This window comes from Ictalurus furcatus, chromosome 17 (assembly GCF_023375685.1).
Source record: "Ictalurus furcatus strain D&B chromosome 17, Billie_1.0, whole genome shotgun sequence".
In the NCBI taxonomy this organism is placed as follows: domain Eukaryota; kingdom Metazoa; phylum Chordata; class Actinopteri; order Siluriformes; family Ictaluridae; genus Ictalurus; species Ictalurus furcatus.
In genome coordinates, this window is record NC_071271.1 from 5,626,540 (window position 1) to 5,651,734 (window position 25,195).

The 25,195-nt window shown below is 39.2% G+C and overlaps 3 protein-coding genes across 3 annotated transcripts in view; 2 read left to right on the forward strand and 1 right to left on the reverse strand.

The window, feature by feature from the left end:
* The window catches only part of LOC128621700 (cell adhesion molecule DSCAML1), a 40,919-nt gene extending 40,384 nt beyond the window's left edge, over positions 1 to 535 (forward strand). The window contains exon 29 of the mRNA XM_053647656.1: positions 3 to 535. Within this exon, the coding sequence (XP_053503631.1) occupies positions 3 to 535 (533 nt within the window). The remainder of the gene's footprint in view (positions 1 to 2) is intronic.
* An 8,895-nt stretch (positions 536 to 9,430) lies between these two features.
* slc1a5 (solute carrier family 1 member 5) lies at positions 9,431 to 20,256 on the forward strand. Its single transcript, XM_053647832.1, has 8 exons — positions 9,431 to 10,172; positions 16,686 to 16,728; positions 16,905 to 16,961; positions 17,052 to 17,218; positions 17,395 to 17,628; positions 18,048 to 18,242; positions 18,345 to 18,479; positions 18,642 to 20,256. The coding sequence occupies exons 1-8, from the start codon at positions 9,637 to 9,639 to the stop codon at positions 18,865 to 18,867; spliced, it is 1,593 nt and encodes a 530-aa protein (XP_053503807.1). The 5' UTR covers positions 9,431 to 9,636; the 3' UTR covers positions 18,868 to 20,256.
* Positions 20,257 to 20,430: 174 nt separating this feature from the next.
* Positions 20,431 to 24,861, reverse strand: fkrp (fukutin related protein). Its single transcript, XM_053647833.1, has one exon. It carries the CDS (start codon positions 24,812 to 24,814, stop codon positions 23,222 to 23,224), a length of 1,593 nt encoding a protein of 530 aa, XP_053503808.1. The 5' UTR covers positions 24,815 to 24,861; the 3' UTR covers positions 20,431 to 23,221.
* Positions 24,862 to 25,195: the final 334 nt, after the last annotated feature.

Consider the following 25,195-nt stretch of genomic DNA (forward strand, 5'->3'; position numbering starts at 1 on the left):
AGGTGAGTACTGTAATCTCCCACTTTATATGAAGACAGAGCCATTCTTTCGCAAACAAGCTGAGCTGCATGACCCATGCCCAGTGGTGCCACCACGTGAAGCTTCTATTCGAAGTTTGGCAGCTCGTGCCTACCACACACAGGGCCGCCACATGACATTAGACCCATCCAAACAACAGGCCCTGACGCTCAGCCACGGTGGCTTAAGTAGCCTAACCAGCTCAGGAGCATCAGGCCCAGCCTCCAGCACCACCACAGGTGGCTCTAGCATCAGCTCGGGCACATCTACATTGCCCCAGAGGACTCTTACCATGCCCAGCTCCTCCTCCACCTCCTCAGCCGGCCAAAGCACTGGAGCTGCTGGAGCTGCAGCTGGCGCTGTGGCCAGTTCTGGCTCCACAGGGGGAGGTGGCGTGAGCAGCAGCTCCAAGGTCGGTGGTTCAAGAGACTCTCTGCTGGAGAGCAGCTCATCTGGATTGGGCAGACTGCAGAAGCAGAGTGCTGGGGCATATTCAAAATCCTACACACTGGTGTAGGTGCTGTTCTCCCTCCTCCACACACACAAAAACATATATAATTGCATACACTGAGATACGTTTAGTGTCTGCCTGGCACAAGGTGATGAATGAACTGTGCACTGACTGGACTTATCCACCACAGGGGTCTCTTTCGTACTGTCCATCTTGTTCTTTCTTTCTCTCCCTTGCTCCCATGTCCACCCTAACCTATTTTTCTCTATGTGTTTTTCCCACCCCCTCCTCCCCTCTTTTTCACATAATATATTCCTCCTTTGGCCATCTGTCTTCAATTTTACTATGCCAAACCTATATATTTTTTCTCTTTTTCTTCTTTTTGTTCACGTTGATTTCTTTTTCCACTGAAGACACCTTGGACCTTATGCACAATTTACATTTGATGTGCACTTGTTAATTTGACTACCTGAGAGTAGGAAAATTCAACAGTTTTCAAATATATATTGTTTCACACTAATATGTCTAGATGTTTTTAAGGAGATAAATATGATTCTTTTTTTTTTTAATGTCTCTTGCAAAAGAATAAGCATATTGCGATGCGTTGCCTCGGAAAGTGCTTATGCATAAAAGAAAAGCAGGCTTGGTGTCTTTTTCCCTTCCTAGTCAGGCTGGTCTGGACGAGTCCGTGATCGTGGCGTATGCTGATAAAGTTAAGTATTTGGATTTTTTTTTTGTTGTTTTTCATACAGCTGATAAACACAGTACAAAGTGTTAATGACTATTTTAAAAAAGAAAACTGAAAAAGAAAAACTGGAGCCATTTCACGGAGGATGGATTCCACCCCCCACCCCCCACCCCCACACCACCGCCATTATTTATTTATTTATTTATTTATTTTTACATTTCTAGACTTTTCTCAGGCCTTTCGCATGTGGGTCTGTCTGAGTGTGCATGTGTGTTTATATATGTAAGTATATATGTACACATGTTATAGGCACACATCGTCAGAAGGCCCAAACATTTGGGTTGGATCTTTGGGGACAGAAGAAAAAAACAAACAGGGGTGTAAAGCTTTTCCCTGTATTCTGCTCTGATTCAATATTGAGTTATAGCACTTACTGTCAAGCGATAGAGAAACTGGAAAACCAATTAACTAAAAACAGTGAGTTGAAGAGGTGGACAGACCTACCATACAGAAAATTAATTATAATATGTGTCCAGAGTTAATATTATATATATATATATATATATATATATATATATATATATATATATATATATATATATATATATATATATATATATGTGTGTGTAATGTTTTTTTCTGTGCCACCTGTACCCCAACGCCCTAAAACCCTTAACTATGACTATGTAAGGATGATTTCTGTACTGATGTCTGTTTTCTGTGCTTGATTCAACCCCCCCCCACCCCCCCCACCCCCACTGTAAACATCTCACAGCTTTTTATGGATGGACAGAGCATAAGTGTGTGAGGAATTGAAAGATGAGGGGTCAGAAACACAGAGAATGGCAAGTGTATGTAATGGCAAGATATCCGTTGATGCCATTTAGCATTTCTGTAGTTAGTACTGGTTTGTCCCTCCACCAGAGAGCTGTATTCACCCACGTCTGCAGACATGGACACTAGCTTTGGTTAGTGTAGGGATGAATGCAGTGAAGGGTGAAGGCAAACTGCATGTTAAGAACTGATAATGCTTCTCTCTCTCTCTCTCTCTCTCTCTTTCTCGTGTCCTTTAAACGCCAACCAAACCTTGTACAAGGCACGTTTCACACTGCACAAAATGAACTGAACCAAAAAGTAAAAAACAAAAAAAAAAAAAAAAAAAAAAAAACAGAAAGCATTTTCTGATGGGCATGTAGAGCTGAACATGTACTGGTCAATATTCTTTCATTCACTGGTCTGAAATACAGCAGTGGAATTGCCAAGTGCATGTAAAAACACATGGTGCAAGTGCTAAATAAATGATTAGATAATTATATAAAATAATTAGTTTTAAAACATTTTGTGTATCACATCCAGATCACATTTTTCTCTTTTTATTTATTTAAAAAAAAAATGTTTACATTGGATCAAACATCCAGAACTCATTGTATTATTGCAGCACTACAGCTCTGTCCTTTGGCTCAGTTTGCACCTCACAGCTCAGTTTAGCAGCTCACATCTACAAAAAAAATGTTGCCCCCAACCCAAAATACACGGCATGTCCAGTTCACTTCCTGCAGTTGGGTCGGTTCAGGGTCAAATCGCTCTCCCGCTGCAATGGAACTGCATTTGTAACCGGCATCTCACAGACACGCGCTGACTTTTTGTTTTGGTACAATTGCGACTGCTGTGTTCTCAACTGCCTAAACGAACAACGCTGCGGGGGGGGGGCGCACCAGGGTTTATTTCACATGGACTAACACTCCATATGTGAAAGTACCCTTAATTATCTGGTCTCCCTCCCCTTTACCTACCTGAGTCCCAAAGCCACGCCCAACTTAACATTCACAAATTCTATTCTAAAAAAAAAAACTATTCACTGACTTCAATGGACAAAACACTACATCAGGGCTCCTGCAATACAGAAAAGAAAAAAGAAAATATATTACAATGTTTCTTCACAAAATATCTATATATATATATATATATATAGACATATATATAGATATAGATATACATATAGATATATATTTCTATTTAAAGATAAAGTGAATATATAATTGATTAGAACAGAAATATGTCATATCTAATTGAATAAAGAAATGAATAAATATATATATGTATATATATAAAAAAAAGATTTGAAGACAATCGCTCAGTGGGAGGAGCAGCAGAACAAAAGGAGAGATAAACGGGTAACAAATGTTACACCAAACAGAAATACACGTGTGTTAAGGATAGCGAGGGGTTGACTTTGGAGTCACTTGTGATTAGAAGCTCCAGTGCTGCTCGGAAAGTTTGCTATTCAGGAATCGAAATGAAAGGGATCGGTGATTATCTAGAATGATTTAGAATCGAAATCAAATCTGCAGTCCAATATGTAGTCAGATGTTTAGGTGCATTAGTATATCCACATGTCATTTATTATCACAGAGGTGTCTTAAAGGCCAGTGGTAGTATCAATAACAGACATGACTGCACACAATTTAATATACTTAGAGCATGGATCAAAACTATGCCACTGAAACTAATCTGGTGAGGACTTTCACATCGTAGCCCCAGGATGAAAACATCTTCAGAGCTCTATTTACAAAATAAATCATTATTGCTGCCTTTCAACACTTGTTCAGTGTGTAGACTATTAGAAAAAATAACAGATATGTTAACTTATGTATTGACCAAATTCACCATGTTTCTGTCGTGGCACGCAGCCTTTTCCCTACACACCAAATTGTTTTAAAATTGTTATCATTATTGAAAAGTGGAATTCAGATAAGGGGAAATAATGTAATGTTTTAATTATGGCCAAGATTTACACTTCGATTAAGTCCTCGTTCATTTTATTAAGTCGTCAACAATAGTAAACTGATACCAAGCCTCAAGAGATAATGCTTGCAGTAAAAACAAACAAAACACACACACACACACACACACACACACACACACACACACATTATGTGGTCCACTCTGCAGCTGCTTTAAGGGATATTAAGTAGGATTAGAGTATAAAATATACTTTGAAAGTATAAGATGAGGAAAATAGTAAGCTGTTGGAAGTGATGTAATCAGAACGTAAATTGATAACTTGCATAAGGATAACTCGTAAAGAAGTGATCACTTAAATTACAATCCAGACATTGTTGTTTGAGCGATGCTGAACCTCGGGTTTGCTTAAAGGTGTGTACACTGTTTGTCTACTCCAATCCCACCACAGAATATATGTGTGGTGGCTGGGAAAACCCAACAACAAACAATTATGGAAATTTTTTTTTTTTAAATCGTGTTTTTCTCCCAGTAACATGCTTTGACTTAAGAGAATATAGTTTACCAAAAATGACATGGAGGTCTTTTAATTTAGCATAATTTTGCCCTGGCTGTCTGTCTGCCTGTAAAGTTCAGGTTGGTTGGATCTTGTTGGTTGGGGAGCCGGTTAAACAAACACAGTCAGTCTGTCTAAAACCTCGCTATAGTTAAGTCTGGTTCTCTCACACAATGAATGTCAGACTTTGATCAGATTGGATAGTTATGTTCCAGAGCAAAACGGTCATTAGCTTAATCAGTTCTATTTAGAATAAGATACTGGCTGTCAAACTGTCCTGCACTTGTGCCTTCATGTCATCATTAAAACAAAGAAGTGTGCTTACACACTATGTACAGATGACAAAAGACGAATATTGCTCTAAAATGTTTAAATAAACTAATAAAAAGGTATTAATGAAAAAAAACATTTAAACCAACATAATAGAAGTGGTTGAATTTGCTCACTAATGTTAGTGTGAACAGAGATCAGTTGTGTGAAGTGAAGACAATGAGGCTTGTGTTAAAATGCTGTGAGTGACGTTTACCCCGGGTAAAGAGACAGAGACAGATGTGAATGATGCTGAGACAGATGTGAATTTCATATTGCAAACTAATGGGTTCTTTAAAATTCGGCTGTAGATAAGGTTATAAATGTAGACGTGTTGGGCGTCATGCACTGGAATTTGGAATTATATGTTTAAATACAAAATGTTTCACTTGTGGGGGTAACCAAACTTATTTGTGGTCGAGATATGTGCAATACCATACCAATTTCAGTTCAGGTAATATTTTCACAACTTATTTTTCAAAAATGTCCCAATTTGACCATGCGAAGGGTTTTCCCAGGCTGCCACACAATTAATTCAGTTCAGCTTAAAGTGTTCCTTTCATTGTTGCACAGAAAACCACAAAGGTATGTATATGAAGGTCTCATTAAGACTGTGCCAATCTCTCTGTGGACATACAGTATTCATACTTGTTCAGACATTTCATGCACTTTTTTTTTTTATATATATATATATAATAACTGTCTAACCACTTTGGAAATACTCAAAATGGACTGATATGACTTCCAGATTTTCATTTGAATATTTATGGTCTCCTGTTTGGTTTGTCTTATTTTCCTTTATGTGATTGCTTCTGTTGAGAAATGCAGTTGTTATGCAGTGGGGCAGGCCTGTTTAGCCAGTTGAAATCAGGGATCCTGTAGTTCCCAGTAATCACAAGAAAAGCTGTGTTGATATTGGGTGGAGTCAGGAATCAATCCCCATCCACCCTGTTTGGCCAATTTCCTCAACCAATCAGATTTCCTGCTTTACCCAGGCCCCTCCTGTCAGTACAATTTCTGCAAATAATGACTCTTGTATATAAGAAAGTGTTTTGTATAAATAACGACTATTTTCGACATCTCCAGAAAAAAAACAGGGCACAATTGAAAAAAAAAAAAACAACTCTGTTTAAAGATCTAACTTTAAGTGTTAGGGGATTAAAAATAATAAAATATATAAAATGTAATAAAAAAAAATAGCTTACAATTATTTTATGTTTTAAGGGGTGTGTGTGTGTGTGTGTGTGTATATATATATATATATATATATATATATATATATATATATAGACACACTGTCTTTTAACAAGGCTTTAATGGCTTTATTAATGGTTTAACTGTTAATTTAAGTAGGTTTTGTTTTGGGGTTTTTTTTTTTGTTTTTTAAACGTTTGGCTATCTTGAAGAAAAATGGTATTGCATGCACTGAACAGTTTGCTGAATATAAAAAGATAAGGGAAAAGGAAGTGAAAATAATTAAAAGAAAATGTTTGGATTTTTGTTTGTTTGTTTGTTTTTTAACTGCAGATAGAATTCCTAAAACTTTATGGGGAAAATGCTTCAATTTCCAATTGCTTGTGTTTAACTGTACAGTTTTTTTTTTTTCTATAAATCAAAACAAAACAGAAAAGTACTCCAACACCTGGGCAATAAAACTATCTTTCTATGACTTGGTTTGTGGTTTGACCTTCTATTAATGTACACTGCAAGATGATGCTGGTTATGAATATATAAGGAATTGCTCAAACTCGGATAATGAATTGAGTAAAGATACCATATGCCCTCAGTCATTCTCAGTCAGTACGTTTACATGGACAACAATATTCGATATTAACCCGATTAAGACGATACTCTGATTAAGAAACTAGCATGTAAACAGCGATTATTGATGACCTTAATCCGACCAAAGTCATACTCGAAGTAAACACAAATGGAATTAAGACCTGTGGAGTATTCCTGTTTTAGTCGCATTATCGATGTGCATTATAGACATGTACACACCTTAATCACACTATTAACTACACACGTAACTATTTCTTCCATTAGCCATACCACAACAGCCATGGTCTCATATAGCTGTAGGTTTTGTCATGGATTTACCTCATTCCCAAAGGAACACCTCATCATGGAGGTCATTAATTGGTTCTCCCTCTGCCTAATTCCCCTCCCTGATCTCCCATCAGCCTTCAAAACTGCAGAACTTATATTCACCCGGGTATTTAGACATTACGGGATTCCTGAAGACATAGTGAATGACCAGAGACCCCAATTTAAATCTCGGGTACGGGGCAGTTTTATGGAGAAGCTGGGTGGTATCTGTCAGCCTCACATCTGGGTACCACTTCCAAGCCAACAATTAAGTCAAGAGGGCAAATCAAGAAGTGGGGCACATCCTGCCATGAAACTGGGCCCGGTTCCTGCCATGAGCAGAATACACCCAGAACTCCTTATGTCATTCAGCCATGCAGGTAACCCCATTCCAGTGCAAACTAGGTCACCAACCTCCCCTGTTCCTTTAGAATGCCAATCCCTCTGACTCCCTTGCCATCGACGACTGGTTCAAGATTAGTGAACAAGACTACTGTGGGAGGTTGCACACCGGCACCTAAAACAAGCAACCCAGATTAACACAGAATCCACGGACAGATGTTGAAATGCCATGCCTTAGTATGAACCCGGAGATAGAGTATGGCTGTCCACAAAAGATATCAAGGTCATTCATGGATGCAGGAAACTCACCTACTGCTACATTACATTGTCCATTCAAAATTCTACAACACACCAACAAAGTTACATACAGCCCACCCTAACTCCATCAACCCTAGCCAACAACATGCTCCCAGCTCCCAATGAGAATTTATTTTGCCTGAAAATACTGCATTATTGCGAGAAAACATCGTGTTTATGAGAAAATATCGTGTTATTACGGGAAACATATCTCGTTTTAATGGGAAAATAACGAGTGGTTAAGTGGAAATATCGCGTTATTACGAGAAAAACATCACGTTAATGAGAAATGAGAAGGTCCTGTAGTTACGATCTCGCGCCTGTAGATGGCGCACGAATACAAACTGTGAATAAAATTTTGTACACTTAACTCTTATTGTCTCCTACACCTTTATCTCCTCATTCTCAAAACTTCTAAGACATCTGAAATATGAAACGTACTATAATATACTATCAAAAAACTCAATATGTTTTGAGTAATGTGAGACGAATAGGCAAATTGCACCCGATGTTTCCTAACTATCTAATAAAAAATGATAGTTGAACACGAAATTACGTCTAACACTTTATCAAATTACTCAATATGGAGAAAACTGATTTTAAATGTTAAATACTGGCTCTGTGAATTGACCTGAGAGAACTAGGCTATTATATCTAGGAAAATTGCACTCTCATTATTTCCTATTATTTCCTTATTCTCAATAAAGGCATACAAATCTGGCAATTGCATACAAAACTATGTGTAATATCCCATCAAAACACTTTAGAAGAAGAAATTTGACATTAATGGACCTGTGAATTTCACATTTGAGACTTTTGGATGCAGGCAAAGTGCTTATTTACTATAAAGCTTATTTCCTATACCTTTAATTCCTCATATAAATACATCTGACAATTGCATTTCAAACCAAGTTCGAACATAAGATACCACCAAAAAAATTTTATATGACCATTTTTAAAAAGTTTTATTTTTTTAAATAGAATAATGGCACTGTGAACATGGAATGTGAGAATATCTGCCCTTTACCTATTTGCTATGGACTTTTCTCTGGGCTTTTAAGACATCTCTAGCTTCTGGTTATAAATAATATAGCAGACTATCAGAAACGATTAGTGTCAGATAATCCCCTGCCTATAATAAAGGTTAAATGTCAGTTTTAAGTTCTGAGACACTTTACCTTTAAACTGGGAAGGTATTTAAAATATCACAAGGGGACCTACACAATATTAGGCAGGTGGTTTTAATGTTATGGCTGATTTGGTGTAGGTTAATGTTATATACACAGAGACTTATACGGCAAAGTCTGCACATAATCGAAGACTAATAATAAACGGATAAAACGTGTTGTTTAGCAAAGCAAAACATAAAGAAAAGAAAAATATGAAATCATGTGGAAATCGTTATGGGATTGAGCAAATCAGAGGCAAACTGAATCCTTAGTTTCATGGAAAGGAAATGGCGAGAGGAACGGAGTGAGTAAACCAGACAGAGCAATTATTACAGAATAAACCCAACAGTGAGGAGAAAGGAAATAAGAAAAATAAGCGTTTTGTTCATTTTTTTTTAAAAAAACAACAACAAAAAACGGTAATTGTGAAGAATGCAGAGAGGAAGAAACTGAAAACCGCATAATTAATGTAATAAAGTACAATAATGAACGAGAAACACTGAACGTGAGGCTAAAGGAAAATGGAGAAGAGTTTAACATAATCCTAAAGAAAAGAAAAGCGTACAGTGACTTAAAAACGGAACTGATTAAAATAACGTACTATTTATTTCTCTCTCTCTTTTGCTTTTTCTTCTTCTTTTTTTTGTTTTAACGGCGGTTGGCAAACCAACTTAAGTTGCATTACCGCCACCTACTGGACTGGAGTGTAGGCAGGAGTTCGTGTTCGAATTCGCGCTCGAATTCGCGTTCTCTCTTAAATTTATTCTAAGCGAAACTAGTACACACTCCAGATCAGTGGGTGGCGCTAATGAACAAAGTTGCCAACAGCCGTAGAAGAACAGAAGCATAAATAGCATTGTATTGCCAGCAGCGCGGTTTGAACTTGTGAGACACGGCGGCGGAAACAGCATTGTAGGACCAGCAGCGCGGTTTAGACTTGTGAGACGCGGCACTTGTTTTAAGATCTGAAGGAACAATGGTGGACGAGAAGTTAACTATAGAAAGACAGATTTCTAACGGCGAAGCGCACCACGATGAACTTTCCGTTTCTAGGCATGCGAAGAGTAAAGATGTTCCAGAAACACTCCTGGAGAAATTCAAGAGGATCGTCAAGTCAAATCTACTGGTGATATTGACTGTAGCTGCTGTAATAGTTGGCGTTTGTATTGGACTTGGAGTGCGACATGCGAACCTCACCCAAATCCAGATCATCTATTTTGGCTTTCCCGGGGAACTGTTGATTCGCCTGCTGAAAATGATCATCATTCCTCTGGTGGTGTGTAGCCTCGTGTCCGGGGCTGCCAGCATCGACCCGAAAGCTCTGGGGAAGCTGGGAGGCTGGGCCATGCTGTTCTTCTTAGTGACCACGCTCATTGCATCATCTATCGGTGTTATTATGGCGTTTATCATAAAGCCTGGTTCATCTGAAGGCGCCAAGCCGAAAATGATCACCATTGATGAAACTCTACCTGAGTCCAAGGAGGTGATGGACTCGTTTTTAGACCTAATAAGGTAAGTCAGCTAGTTTGACGTGTTTCTAACTGCCCGTCTGTGTTAATGGGTTTAGACTGGAACAGGTAAGAGAGAGAGAGAGGGAATGGGAAGGCAAGGTAACACCTTCTGTCTCCTCATTTATTAATCAGAGAACTCCAGCTAATAGTCTGTTTCAATTAAATTAGGAAACACAACGTCACTACAAAACATGTATATTATTTAATATTCGTCGTCGGTAGGGTCACACGTGTGTAAGATTCCAGTAGACGTGTCAGTGATGCGCGGTTTTGTTAATAGTGGCGTGTGGTTGCATCAGATACCTGACGTGTGAGGTTACTCGTGACGTCACGGAAGCCGGAACTCCGTGCGGTCACGCCCACTGCGTGGCAAAATAAAAAAGACTGAGCGGTGGTACGAGTGTAGAGAGTGAATTCCGCGAAAACAAGAAATAACGCGTCTGAAATGTTGCGATCGACTGCTAACACGTGTGTCCTCTCACATCCTCACTCCAGACATCAATCATCTCTCCAAGTCCTGCCATACCTGTCCACTGACCTGTCCAAACTGTCCCTGTCTTCTCAGCAGCTATCCAAGGCTTCAATAGGGGGTCATTCATTCATTCAGTTTTACCTTCATATAGTTATGGTTCTTAAGTGGACGCAGTGTCAGCTGCAAACAGACTAGGACTAGCTAGCTTATGGTTTACCAGATAAAATTATATAATAAAATAAAAATATTTGTACGGAAGTGTCCACATTCAACCAGCAATGTTTGTTTATTGGTGTTCTTGTCACTTTAATTTCTCCAACAAATCCCCCCTTGAAGTTGGGAAAAGCGTCAAGGCTTTTATATACCTTCAGGCTTTGCTTAGTGTGTTTCCTTGGATTCGAAATCGGGTACGTATAAATGTCGGGAAAACCGATGTCCATGGAGTTCAGGTTCTAGGGCAGGTTGTAAGGGTCAGTGTTGAGACCAACTGCCTTTAATTTAATCTGATGATGGTTAGTTATACTAGCGTTTTCGCAGCTTCATCTATTAAAACCAGCCGTTTTGCTGGATGTTTTCCCACTCAGTCTGGTCGAGGGGGCATGTTCCAACGAGAAAGTGACGTCAATGTGTACTCTCTATAGTGAGGATAGCCTGGAGGTATGAGGAACTGTCTGCTTAAAATAAAGAAAAATGGGTGTATCTCGGATTTAGGCAGTGAACACTTTGTTATAAAACGTTGTAACAATATAATACAGCAGAAACCGGATTCATTTTGAAGTAAGTGTATTAAAGAATATACGAAAGCATTTGTTGCTGAGGATGAATAATAAACAAAAGATTTTAGCTTTGCTTTCAAGGAGTACCTTCCTTTTTCTAAACAAAAAAGAAAGAAACTACACTTTCCTACCTACTAACCTAACTATGAAAAACAGGAGAGAAGGTTTGTGTTCCCCAAAAGTAAGTCACTTACCCCTATAGTCCCCATACAGCTGTAGAGCATACCATCACCATTATTTACATTTATGTTATTTAAGTGCAACATGACAATGTTTGGTATTAAGGTTCTACCAAAAAAAAAAAAACCTCACGTACAATATTTTCATATTCAATTCCGTTTTATTTGTACAGCGCTTTTAACAGTGCACATTGTCCCAAAGCAGTTTTACAGAAATATATAAATTCATGAAATAGATTTTAAGTGTATGAATTTATCCTTAACGAGCAGCCAGAGGTGACGGTGCTGAGGGGAAAACTCCCTGAGATATGAGGAAGAAATCTTGAGAGGAACCAAAAGGGAACCTGTCCTCATCTGGGTGACACCAGGTAGTGCGATTATAAATAAATAAATAGATGCATCCCTTCTATAAATGTGCTAATACTACATGCTGAAATAGTGCAGTTGTGTAACCAGGAACATTTCATTAGTTTCTACATGAAGTCTGTTTTGTTGAACTTCTCCATTGTTCACTGATTGAGACTTGAGTGCTAAACTGTTTGTGGTAATTGTTAAAAATAAAAAATAGTGAATCGCTGACGACTGGTGCTTTCACACCAACCGTGAAACCATTGATTGCTTTTGGCTAATTCACGCCTGCACCCTAAGTGGCGCAACCCAGTATTCAGCTGATCGGCCTATCGTCTTTGACCGCCGAGAAGAGTCACTTAAATGTTGGCACAGAAGACCAGAACGCAAAACGCTAAGAAACACAAACTTTTTCTTATTTCATGTGAATTCTACCCAGAAAGGGAGGCAGAAAGTTTGTGTGTTTTGAACAGCGCCATCAAGCTGTTTTAGTCTGAATGAAAAAAAAGTGAAATATAATGCAATAACAAAGTAGTGGGACAAAACCTGTTATTGTGCAAGATAAATAAAAATAAGTTTGGTTTTTTTTAATCTAAAAGTATAAGATACGTGTGTGTGTGTATATATAGACGAAAGAAGAATTATAACAAATACAGGGGATTATAATTATACACTGTATCTAAAAAAAATTACTTGTCAGTTTTTCTAGTCGCTGTGCCTTTTTTTTTTTTTTTTTTTTTTTTTTTTTTTTTTTTTTTTTTAATCAAAAAGTTCAGTTCTCAGACACCAATGTTAACAAGAACTCAACATCCATTCTCTTCTCTCTTCCAGAATACTTGTCTTCTGTGTTTACACCGGTTTTTAAAACGGCTTTCTGCATTGTGTAGTGACGTATTTCTTACCTTAGCAATATTTCTGAGATGATAGAAGGATGTTGTAGTAATATTATCTACATGAGCATCAAATGAAAGACTGGAGTCAATAATCACACCAAGGTCTTTTACTGCTGCACATGATGAAACAGAAAATCCATCCAGAGTTACTGTGTAACCAGAAAGCTTACTTCTAGCTAAATGTGGTCCTAGTACAAGTACTTCTGGTTTATCAGAAATAAGTAAGAGGGAGGTAATAAGCGTCTTCCTATTTGAAATGAACGTTTAATGTCAAATAAGACCTGAGCCAGGAGAGGGCCGTTTCCTTAATGTCAGCAGCATTTTCTAGTCTATCAAGGAGACTAGTATGATCTATGGTATCAAAAGCTGCACTAAGGTCAAGTAACACAAGCAAGGAGACACAACCCTGATCAGAGGCCAGTAGGTCATTTACCGCTTTAAGCAGCGCTGTCTCTGTGCTATGATGAGGTCTAAATCCTGACTGGTACATTTCGTGAATGTTGTTCCTATGTAGGTACGAGTATAGCTTATAGAGTATAGATTCACTAATTTCAATGTTGGGGTCTCGCACAATAAAAGTTATTCCCCTTGCATACTCAATGGCAAGCAAAATAAATTTAGGATCAGATTCTTGGTGTGACAAGCAGCAGATATTTATTTTGTCTTTATTTTGAGTATCTTTTGTTGGAATCGAGCAAATCGGGCCTTGAAATGCAAATAAAGTCAAGTTAACACAACCCGAGAAACCCTTTGATCGGAGGCGACTCTGCAAGCAATTGGCAGTCGATCATCGTGGCCTACTCAACGACTCATCAAAGAGGCCCGCCAACTCGTCACCAAGGCATCACTGGCAGATGTTTGGCATGCTAAATATCTTTTGTTCTGGTGACTCATGTCACGTGGTGTGAAAAGTGTTGTTACTGGCAGTGACTGTGGCAACGAGCTACAGCCAATGAGAGATCAAGGCATGGGGCGAGGTCACGATGAGGAAGGGAAACGCTCTCTGTTGCACACACACGCCCCAGCATTAATAAATGAATAAATAGGTGAATAAACGAATAGATTAGGTGGATTATTTTGGACATCTACTAAAAATTTTAATATTCTTTCAGGTTTTTGATCAAGTACTATTAATATAGAACTATTAATTATGTTTGATTTAATATCAGGTTACTAACTGCATTGCAAGACTACTGGCAGATAAACATCATGGCATGAGAATAATATTATCGAGTGCTTCCACAACATTGCCCAAATTATCCATAATGTAATGTTGCCAAAATCTCGCTCTCTCTCTCTGGCTTTTCTGAGTATGTCAAAAACATTTAACCGAACAGCAGGTGTTTGCATTCTTCGAAATGGAACAGGGCAGGACTGCAGAAGTTTAGTATTAAAAGAAGTGTTTAATTTGAAGAAGGACATTGCAACAAATGCTTGTTTTGAACAGATTTAGGTTGTTTTCACACTTGTTTATTTCTGATTTGTGGCCTTTGCCGAAGGGTGAACACTGTTTTTTGAGCCTGGGAGCGGTCCAGAGAACCGATCTCTGGTCTTCTGAAATGGTGGTCTGGGGTTCACTTCAGCCGAACCGTGGCACGGTCCACGTCAGGTATGGAAGCTAATTGTGCTCGGGCCGCGTCCAGAGTAATGTGATGGCTCAAATTTGTACATTCATATGACCTGCACTGTAATCATCTCATGTTATACAGCTATATCAGATCGGCTGTGTTTCAATATATTCCTGCATGAAGGCATGTTGTGCATCCAAAAAGTGCTTTGCTTTGGTCATTGCTGCTTGAGAAGTATCATCACTAGTATCACAGGACACAAAAACTTAAAAATGAAAAGGCAACTTGTACAGTATTGGTATGGTTTAATCTTAATTTGCCCCCGAGCCTTTCCATAAGAATTGCCAACAATGCAGGAAACACTTGACCACCAAAGCCCCTAGTACATGGGCCTTTATATGCCCTTAGAAGGAAGCTGAAGGCACACTAAAGGGGTACATGGCAGCCATTCCAGGGCATCATAGCCGTTGAACGTGTCTCTGGGGGCTCAGATTCACTATGGCCTTTATGAAAGGAGTGCCTTTAAGCAGAATGGTCATGCAGCTCCAACTGTGATGTACCACACTACTCCTCTTCATGGGCATTACTTGGAGGTATACACTTTCTCCACTGCCTGTTCCAATTGCTTGAGTGCAGAAGGTATCTACAAGATCTTGGTTAATTCCTTGGCGGTGAGGAACGGTGAAATAGATTATTGATTAATGATTAATGATTAATCCTATAGACCCGTATGTTCTTGCGAATTCCAGGTCACTGCGAGAGCTCCATCAGTGAGCCATTGAGAACCTGGTGGGCATGTCTAAGGAAAGATGGCTGTAGTTGGTCCTATGTACACTCCCCTGTGATAAAACAAACATGTTCTGGGCAGGGTGGCAGTTTTACAGGAGTATGCGTTTTATTTCATTCAACCAATGGGACTGTGTCTTTTTACATACCTCCTCAAATTCTGCCCTGAAGACACGTGTTCACTGTATGAACACCACTACTTTTTTTTTTTTTTTTTCCCTTCTTTTTTTTAATCATGCACTTGCCAAGTGATACAAGTCATATGCACTTAACATCCAACCCATGCATAACACTGGCTATTCCTGTAAGCTGTGTGTGGGTGAGTGTTACCAAAAATGCGTCAGCATAGAGATTATGTAGAAGTATGTGCCCATTATGACGATTAGAAACTCCAAAAGCAGTAGGATCTCTTTTAATGAGGACTGTAAATGTCCTGAAAGGAATGTTGTTCTACCCCTGCAGTAATAAGTCAGGTTTCTTTGTACTCTGAGAACATTTTCTTTTAGTCTGTTGAATTGGTGAATTGGTACTTTGGACACGGTTGATTAATGGTTAGAACAGAAACCTGTATAAACGTTAACCTGAGCCGCCACCTGAGGACACGCTGAATTCCAGACTCTAACCTCGTTGTATGTGATGTTGTGGTGTTGTGTTTTTGCATGACCTCTATGCATAAATTGGTGCTTAGTATCCAATCATCATGTGCTTGTGTCCTAGCATGAACATGGCTTGTTCTTGTCGTTGTTGTTGTTGTTACCCATTGACGGCACGTTTATGTATCTTTACACTGGACAGCATATAAGCATGGCAAGGTGAGAGTGCTGAGTGCATGAAGGCGGGGTGGGATTGTTTAAGCCGGGGAGTCGAATCCTGAAAGAACCGGTGTGGGTGCAGGCTTTCATTGCAATTACGCAGAAGTTTATTGAATCTATTGAAAGCCAAGATCAGCTGATCAAACTGGTGGAATCAGAGGTCTCCTGCTTGATAGGAATGAAAACCTGCAACTATACCGGCCCTTTTTGCAGACAAGATCGGACACCCTGGTTTAACCAGATGATCAGGGCCTTTGCAGTTTTTCTACGTCATAAGGTTATAGAACTACAGAATGTTTCCTGTTAAACAAACAAACAAACAAAAAATTTTCTTTATGCAAATTCCCAGTAAGTAAATTTTATAACAAGACGTTCTTATTCTTAACTTGCAAAGAAAATACAGTGTTTACTACTGTATGTTGGTTGTAAATTAGTTTGTATTCAGTTTTTGAAACATTTTGCCCCTGTACATGCACTAAAGATTCCAAAACTACTCCGAAGTGGAGTTGGGGTAAGATACACAAGAGTTTTCATCCATATGAGCTGCTGTTAGATGAATATTTGGAGATTCCCGTCCTTTACTTTGGTCTAACCTCTGTTGTTGTCTGTTGTTGTCCCTTTTTGGTTCTTACACAGGCCTTACAATTAATTAGCGTATAACTTTACTTTGTCCTTTCTAGAAACATCTTCCCCTCCAACCTGGTGGCTGCTGCTTTTCAGTCGGTGAGTCTCTCTCTCACACGCTCATTCATGCATACACATCCACTCGGTCTTGCACACTCGATCAAAAGTCACATGCGCTCACTCGCACACTCGTTCAGAATAATAAAGACTGGAAATGCTGGTTTTTTTGCATCAGTTAGATGTTTTGATGGTTTGATGTCCCCTCTTTCTCACAGTATGCGACTGGTTACAAGTTCATAAACATGAATTCCAGCAACATTACTTTGGAAAAGGTAGTCTCTTTTTTTAAAATTTATTTTTAAACTCTAAACATGTAAGCTGTTTGTGCAGGCTATGCAGCTCACGTGTGTGCTTGTGTCTAGGTTCCAGTGGGTAAAGATGTAGACGGTATGAACATTCTGGGCCTAATTGTGTTTGCTATGGCGTTTGGTGTGGCCTTGAGGAAATTGGGAGCAGAAGGGGAGATTCTCATAAAGTTTTTTAACTCCTTCAATGAGGCTACCATGGTGCTCGTGTCCTGGATCATGTGGTAAATAAAACCAACCTGCTTTTTGTTGCTTATTCCTTGAAAATGCATTCCTATACTATATTTTTATCGCTTTGTATCAGTTCATGTAATGTGTGTTTTTTATTCTCTCCAATGTTCTTTGCATTCTCACTGTGGGTGTAGTTATTTGTATGCTAAATTTAGGTGATGTTCTGTAGGTATGCCCCACTGGGTATCATGTTCTTGGTGGCTGCTAAGATTGTTGAGATGGAGGATGTAGGGATCCTGTTTGCCAGCCTGGGGAAGTATATTGCCTGCTGTTTGGTTGGTCATGCAGTGCATGGCCTGCTCATCCTGCCATTAATTTACTTTGTGTTCACTCGGAAGAACCCCTACTCTTTTCTCATGGGACTGATCACTGCTTTGGCGACTGCTTTCGGAACCTCGTCCAGGTAAGAAATCAGAACGATTTGGCTTTTTTTTTTCAATTTTATTTTTATTTGACTTGGGTGGTGGTGTAGGGTTTTTTTAATTCTAGGTAAAATACGATGCTCCAATCAACACTAAATTTTCGGACTACTCCCCGTTATTTAACATTTTACATTCTATGAATGTGGCTTTTACGATAGCATTTCAGTTTACTGTGGAGCTCTTTTCGAAATGTCCTCGTTGGTTTTTGATCTTTGTTTATGTCAGCTAAAGCCTGTTTTATTTTATGTTTAGTAGTTTCATTTGTTTTTCGTTTTATTGATATTTATGTCAATTTTATAGCGGGTTTAATGAGTGTAATTGTTTAAAGTGATTGAATTTCGGAGTGTAAGATCCCGTCTTCTAAAGTGGGTAGTGCCTCACCTCAGTTATATGGTTTTAGTTCTGCAACACTGCCTTTGATGATGAAATGCGTGGAGGAGAACAACGGCGTATCCAAGCAGATCAGTCGCTTCATCCTACCGATTGGTGCCACGGTCAACATGGACGGAGCCGCTTGCTTCCAGTGTGTGGCTGCTGTCTTTATTGCACAGTTAAATAACATTCCACTCAACTTTGTCCAGGTTATCACCATACTGTGAGTACAGACGTCCATCTTCTAATCAGTCTAAATGGGGAATACAAGCTATGAATCAGCATAAGCTTCTTTTATTCCATATTGTCCCTTTTCTTGTTTCAGGGTGACAGCCACAGCATCAAGTGTGGGGGCTGCAGGGATCCCTGCTGGAGGTGTGCTGACGCTGGCGATCATCCTGGAGGCAGTGGGATTGCCCACTAATGACCTCTCTCTCATCTTGGCTGTAGACTGGCTTGTGTGAGTAAAATATGTGAAATTAGGGGGAGTCTGAAAAAGTGTCGGGAGAACTTATTAAATTAGAGTGAGCTTGTGATTTACAAGAAAGAGATGAAATAGGATGGGGTTATGTAAAAGGATGTGTGGAATAATAACCCCCCCCCAATATGTTACTGCTTTTAGAGATCGCACTTGCACAATCATCAATGTGGAGGGTGATGCTTTCGGGGCCGGGCTGCTGCAGCACTTTGTTGATCGCACTCACAAGAAAGAGGAGGTGGAGCTGAGTGAAGTACGTTTGGAAGAAGCTGAGCGTCCAATGAAACCTGAGCACTACTCTCTCATTGAGAATGGTGCTGAATTAGAAATCGCTGATCCTCGGACCACTGGAAAAGAGTCTGTAATGTAGACTAACACACAGTTTGATTCATTCTTGCATCTGGTTCATTGTGAATCAACCTGTACTGTATGGAATGGTCTGTAGTCTTATCCACGACGACTGTAGGATTTCATTCCAACCAACCAGGAAGCTTCATCTTCGTCTCCAATCAACTATCACGTGTGCTTCCTATTTAGCTGGAATGAAGCCTGCAGCCATATCAGCCCTTCGTGGATAAGATTAAAGACCCCTCCTCTAAAGGAAAAGGGTAGGATTTGATTTTAAAAAATCAGAATATTTAATGTGTGCATTTCTCCATTCCTATAGAAATATTTAGGATAGTAGTCTAAAATGTACTGTATATGAAAATATGCCAAAAGAGGACTTTTGTTAGGATATTATTCCAAAAAGGATTTTCATTATTAGATTACGCTGTAGTCCAAACTATTTATTTTTCTTTTTGGTGGTGGATTTTCTTCAGACTTTACTCTTTAAAAAGCTGGTCCTAGGTTTTAAAACCTTTATCAATCTTCGGTCTGACGCCTTCTGTTATTTCCACAGTTAAACTAGCAAGAGGCAACATTTCTTTTAAATCTGTAGAGCCTATAAAACCATAAATTATTTCATTTCCATTTTTTTCAGACACGGTTTGAATGTGTGTAATCTAATCAAAAGCTTGAATGATCTGTCTGGACAATTAGTTTGTCATTTTTATTTATATATTGTTTATCACTCCTGAGTCAGTCCTGCTGCTTGAACACTTGTATGACAATCCTCTGGAATAAGGTATTTTCAGGTCTCAGGTCTCCGTTGGCTCTCAGTATGTTGCATAAGAATGTGCTGGTTCTTATAATTTGTCAAATTATGACCGTGTTCCGTTTATCGTATCTTATTTTTAAGAATTAGAATTTAAAAACGTTAAAGAATTAGGGTCTATAAGAACTGAGGAGAGTTACTGATTTTATATAAATATTTGCCTGAAGTATTCGTTCACCCCGTTTCTCTTATTGGTTGTTGGGTTATTTTCCTACATGTTGATTTTTCAATAGATACCAGCCTTTTCCAAATACTGTGTGTAAAAATAAATAAATAAATAAAATTAAAAATAATAATAATAATAATTAGGTTAAATTCTAGGTTTTGTTTTTTGTTTTTTTGCTTGTTGGTATTTTAGTATGCGCGTCTAAATTATTTTTTCCCTCCCAGTGTCATAAATGGTCACTGCATTTTAATGTTTGTCAAAAATGAAATGCTGTCAACACACAAGTATATCATCCATGTGTGCAATGAAAGACTTGAAAGATGCATCATTCCAACAGGCTGTTACTCTGTGCAATATGGGTGTGTGAGAATAGCTGTGTTGATTATCCAGAATATACTCTGACCAGTCTTTATTAAAAAAGTGTTTTTGTAATGAGATTCTGGTTATCACTTGTCATTTTTTACATGTAAAAATTCAATTTAGTGCATCTTACACTAAATATTTTCATATGCACTAGTATGTGACAGTCCATATCCTTGAGTAAACAAATTAAAACGTTTAAGACCATGGACTTTCACATACTGATTATTAATTCAATGTTTTGTCAGTGAAAAAGACCATCTGTGCAATGTCTGGATAAGGAGACTGAACGTGGTATTGTGCTAAAGGGAATGTCAGAAGCCTAAAATTTACAGAATACATGAATTTTGACACCAAGTGGAGAAATTGCAAGGTTTCAGTTAGATGCCAAAGGACCTCCTGTTTTTCCATAGACTTTAATCTCTCTCTTTAAACCTAAAACAGACAGGTGAAGATATTGCAAGGCATTTTAAAACGATACATGTTTTTATTGAGGTGTAATTTTAATACATGGGCATTTGGTTTGTGGCAGGTGTTGATCAGACTATTCTACCCATTACAATGCACTGTAATTATTAACATTAATATCTGATTGTAGACATCACAATCAGGTACACAATTGCCCTGTCATGGCCAGTGATCTGATTTCTAATTAGACCAAATCTGTGTTTTCCTTTGGGGGGGGGGGGGGGGAATTTGAAGTAAAAAAAATTCCAGTAATAACCTCATTCTATCTATCTCTTAACATGTGACACACCCTGGAACATTCAGTCCTTTTAAACATCATAAAAATCAGTAAATAAATTATCAAAAATTCATACTCTATGAAACTTATGAAATAATTGCAGACCGGACAACATTGTATTACATTGTTAAGATGAGGGCCACCACAAAATATAAAGCATTTTAAAAACCATACCTTAATATATTAAACATACCTAAAATAATTCCTTCAGATTCAAGTTATCTGTTGCTATCAAACATATTATGGTGTTTTTCATCACGCGAGTTGTGCAGTTAGTCCAGTAAGCAAATGCAAAAAAAAAGGACTCTACAATTCGGCTCTGTTTATTGGAAACGCAAAACAATTGGACCCCAAAGCTAATTCAAAATACAAGAGTGGTTCTTAAGGACCAGACGTCATATGAACATTACTTGCATTGGATCTGCCCAAAATCCTCGGTGGAAATCATCGACAAACAAGAGTACATTAATTTATTTACGTTTCGGCATGAGCTTATTCAGGGTGTAAGACGTTAAGCTATTCTTCTGTCATTAGTAATTAGTGTTAGTAATATTTTAGTAATAGTTTTACTTGTGTGAAATATAAATGAGTTAGCACTCTGACAGCAAAGATTGTAGAATTAGATGTGCACATCCAGATGTTAGAGAGGATTAGCAATGGAGAGAGCAGAATAATTTCATTACAGGAAAGTCTTGGTACCTTGGGCAGAGATAGTGAGCCCCCACCTCCAGCATTAGAGCCCTCACAAAGGAGTGAATAGGTAACAATTTTGTGCCTAAGCCCACAGGAGCACTATTCCTCTCCAATTCACTAGCTAGTCTTATAAAGAACAAAATAATCAACTTTATCTTATAACTTATTTATAAAATTTACAAATATACAAGACATACTAGTGTGTAAAACTGTCTTGGAGTTGGCGACTCGTGTGAAATATGGACTCGGACATCGAGCTGGGCCCTATAAGCAAGAAAATGCATACATTTTTGCTTTTTTTAAATTACATTTTGCAGTTTTTGTAATTCACAAATGTAATATAAATATGCACAAGTAATTTAACTCAAAGTTTTTAAGGCCAAAATATCTTCTTTGATTTAAGACGTTGATGATTAACATGCAGTGCACAAACCTGTACACATTCATTTGAAAAAAGATGAACATGAGATGATAGATCAGAATTTCAGCTTTCATTTCCTCATTTGTATCTAGACGTGTTAAATAATTCCGAACATGCACGTTTTGTTTTGAACCCACCCATTTTTCCAAGTTATCAAAATACACTAGAACCTGACTGACCGGTGTTTCTTGTTGCTCATGTGTGCTCTTTTAGATCGATTTATTTTCACAGTTAATGTCTCTGAATGTCTACTCTTGGATTTAATCCTGGGGTTCACCTGTGAAGACCGGATTTGTTGTTAAAAAGGATCAAACAATATGAAAATCAGAGAGCTGTCTATGGGAGAAAAGCAAGCAATTTAGAAGCTGAGAAAAGAGGGAAAAATCGATCAGAGCCGTTGCATAAGCATTGGGCCTATGCCAATACAACAATTCAGAACGTCCTGAAAAAGAAAGAACTCTCTGGTGTATGAACAACGAAACATTGAATGAGTCAGCCATGGAAACCAGCAGCAGTTAATGTCCAACATTGTGAGAGCTGTGAAGAAAAACACAAAAACAACAGTCAGTGACCTCATTAACAACTTCCACAGGGCAGAGGTGAAGGTATCACAATCCACCGTTTGAAAAAGACTTTGAGTGTAGAAATATAGAGGCCGTACCGCAAGATGCAAACCGTTCATCAGCAGTAAGAATCAAAGCCAGATTGGAATTTGCAAAAATACAGAGATGATCCCCAAAAGTTCTGGAACCAAGATGAACCTCTACCAAAGTTCTTAAAGGTCAAAGTGTGGAGAAAGAAAGGATCTGCTCATGATCCAAAACATAAAAGCTCATCTGTGAAACATGGTGGAGGTAGTGTCATAGCTTGGGTTTGCATGGCTGCTTCTGGAAGAGGCTTGCAAGCAAGGGATATGCAACCAAAGATTTAGAATGAGTTATGTTAAGACTATCTGTTCCAATACTTTTGCTCACCAAGAAATTGGGTAGTCTGCCACCAAAGGTGCTATGTTCTAAGTTGTTTAAGACACTGCTGTAAATATCAGGAAATGAAAGCCAAAAATCCGATCTTCTGATCTCAAACCCAAATGTTTTCAGTGTATACCAAAAACAAAAGAACTGGCGTTCCAGTACTTTCATAGGGGGTTGTATATGACCTTACAATCAACTAGTCAGACTTTTTATTAACTAGTCAGACTTTTCTTGATAGGATTAGGATACTGAGGGTTCTCAATTACCCCTTCCCCAAATTTGAGCTCCAGGAAGGCACGGTGGTTGTTGGGTCCATAAGCAGTGATGCCAGCAAATGGCATGGGCACCAGTGGCTGCAGGAAGTGCTCGGGAAACTCCACATCCTGCTTGTGATCAGTCCACGTGTCCTTGGTCATAACTCCGTTTCGAGGGTAGAAAGGCCATAGATCCACATGCAGATGATTGGCCTCACTGTACTGAATACGGTAGAAGTCTCCCTCTACTGCCCGCTCCCATACATAACCACTGGCATCCACCAGTGACCCTGAATCTAGGTTTTTAAGGTATTCACAATTGGGCACATCCTCCAGGTAGATACCCAAATCAACATCATAGTCCCAAGGTATAATGTCTTTATGTCTGGCTGCTCCTAAAAGACTACCCCCTTCCAACCAGTAGCGCACACCAGAACTCTCCAGAATATTGACGACATGCTTTGTAGTTTCACGCAGGGCACGCAAGCAGCAGGGTGGAGTCCATCGCTCCAAATAGAGGTACTCTGGTGTATCATCATGCACTGTGCCGAAGCATCGTGATGTTTCCTTGCTGCAGCCAAACCACTGGTCCTTTCCATCAGGCCATACCAATCGCTTAAGGCCAAAGCTTCTCATTAGTTGGCTGGTAGCCTCCTTGAGATGATAGTCTGCCTTCCACTGGTTGTGCGCAGAGCTAAAGAGGGGCCTGTGGCTGGCAGTAAATGAAAGTCCCTCCAGAAGTTTAACCTTCCAGCCTCTAAGCGCAGTCTGAATAAACAGAGCAGACAGCAGGGGGCGTGCAAGTGGGACTGATAGGTTGAAAAGGTCCTTAGTTCGAATAAGAACTACAGCATCACCATGCAAAGCAGTGCACATACTGCTACCACTCTCAGATGCCCCAAGGGAGTATGTAGCTGTCCATTCCTTGAGGTTCACTTGCAAGTGCAGGCACTGGACAGCGGCACGGGTCAGCACTGGAGCTGCAACCAGGCGCACTGGGCCATCTCCCTCAGCCTTCAACTCTTTAACAAGCCTCTCAAGTTGCCGCCAGTGCTCTAACACAACACCATCAGGCACAAGCAGTACAAACTCAGATTGCACATGGTTTTCTGGACGATGTGTTTGAGGAGGCTTTTCTGGGCTCGGAGACAGCACCAGTAAATGGGCGTTCTCAGGCAGTGTCAGAGGAGGGTAAGGCAGGGTGTCTGCTACTACCAGGAAACATAGTTCTGGCATGCGGTGCAGGAAGGACTGAGCCACACCTCCTACATAGTTCTCAAAGTCTTCAAATTCACGTAGGATAACAGTCAAATGAGGATTTTTCAAACTACCCTCTAGACCTCTTACTTTGTTGTCCCTTGTCATGCCTCTTGCCCCTACGCTCCCTAAACTTCCCAGGCCCGACACTGATTGGAAGGCATTTTTTAAGCCTTTCCCCTGCATGCGGCGTTTCTCCTTCATCTGTTGCTGGGCTTGGGATATATAATACAGGATCACCAAGTTCAGCACAATGGCTCCTGTTAGCAGGGCCTGGCAGAAACTGATTCGCATAATTACTACAAAGGCTCAATATACATATATGTAATCTATCAAATCAGAAACATTCTGAGGCATTGCGACTGTTTGAATGGCTACAACTGCAGAGAAGAAATTTATTTTTTTGAGTACTAGCAGTGGGATAGCCTATTGTTTTTAGTGCAAACTCGTCTCCCTGCTCTGGTGACAGCTTGTACACTATAATGGAGGCAGACCACATTAGAGCCTTGCAGATAACGAAGCTGAATCCGAACGGGCCAAAGATAGTGCTTGTCACAGTGAGTGCAGCTGGGGTAATTCTCCCAACCACAAGAATAGCAGGATAACATCTGGTAAGACACCACCTGTTATCCGACAACTTTTTCAAGCAGCAAAATATTGAGGGGAAGCTGAACA

Bases quoted from the DNA above. Each gene is read 5' to 3' on its own strand.
- fkrp (XM_053647833.1), bottom strand. From the start codon at position 24,814: ATGCGAATCAGTTTCTGCCAGGCCCTGCTAACAGGAGCCATTGTGCTG.
- slc1a5 (XM_053647832.1), top strand. From the start codon at position 9,637: ATGGTGGACGAGAAGTTAACTATAGAAAGACAGATTTCTAACGGCGAA. The intron at 17,629-18,047 runs GTAAGAAATCAG...ATATGGTTTTAG, and splicing joins GCTTTCGGAACCTCGTCCAG to TTCTGCAACACTGCCTTTGA. The intron at 18,243-18,344 runs GTGAGTACAGAC...TTCTTGTTTCAG, and splicing joins GTCCAGGTTATCACCATACT to GGTGACAGCCACAGCATCAA.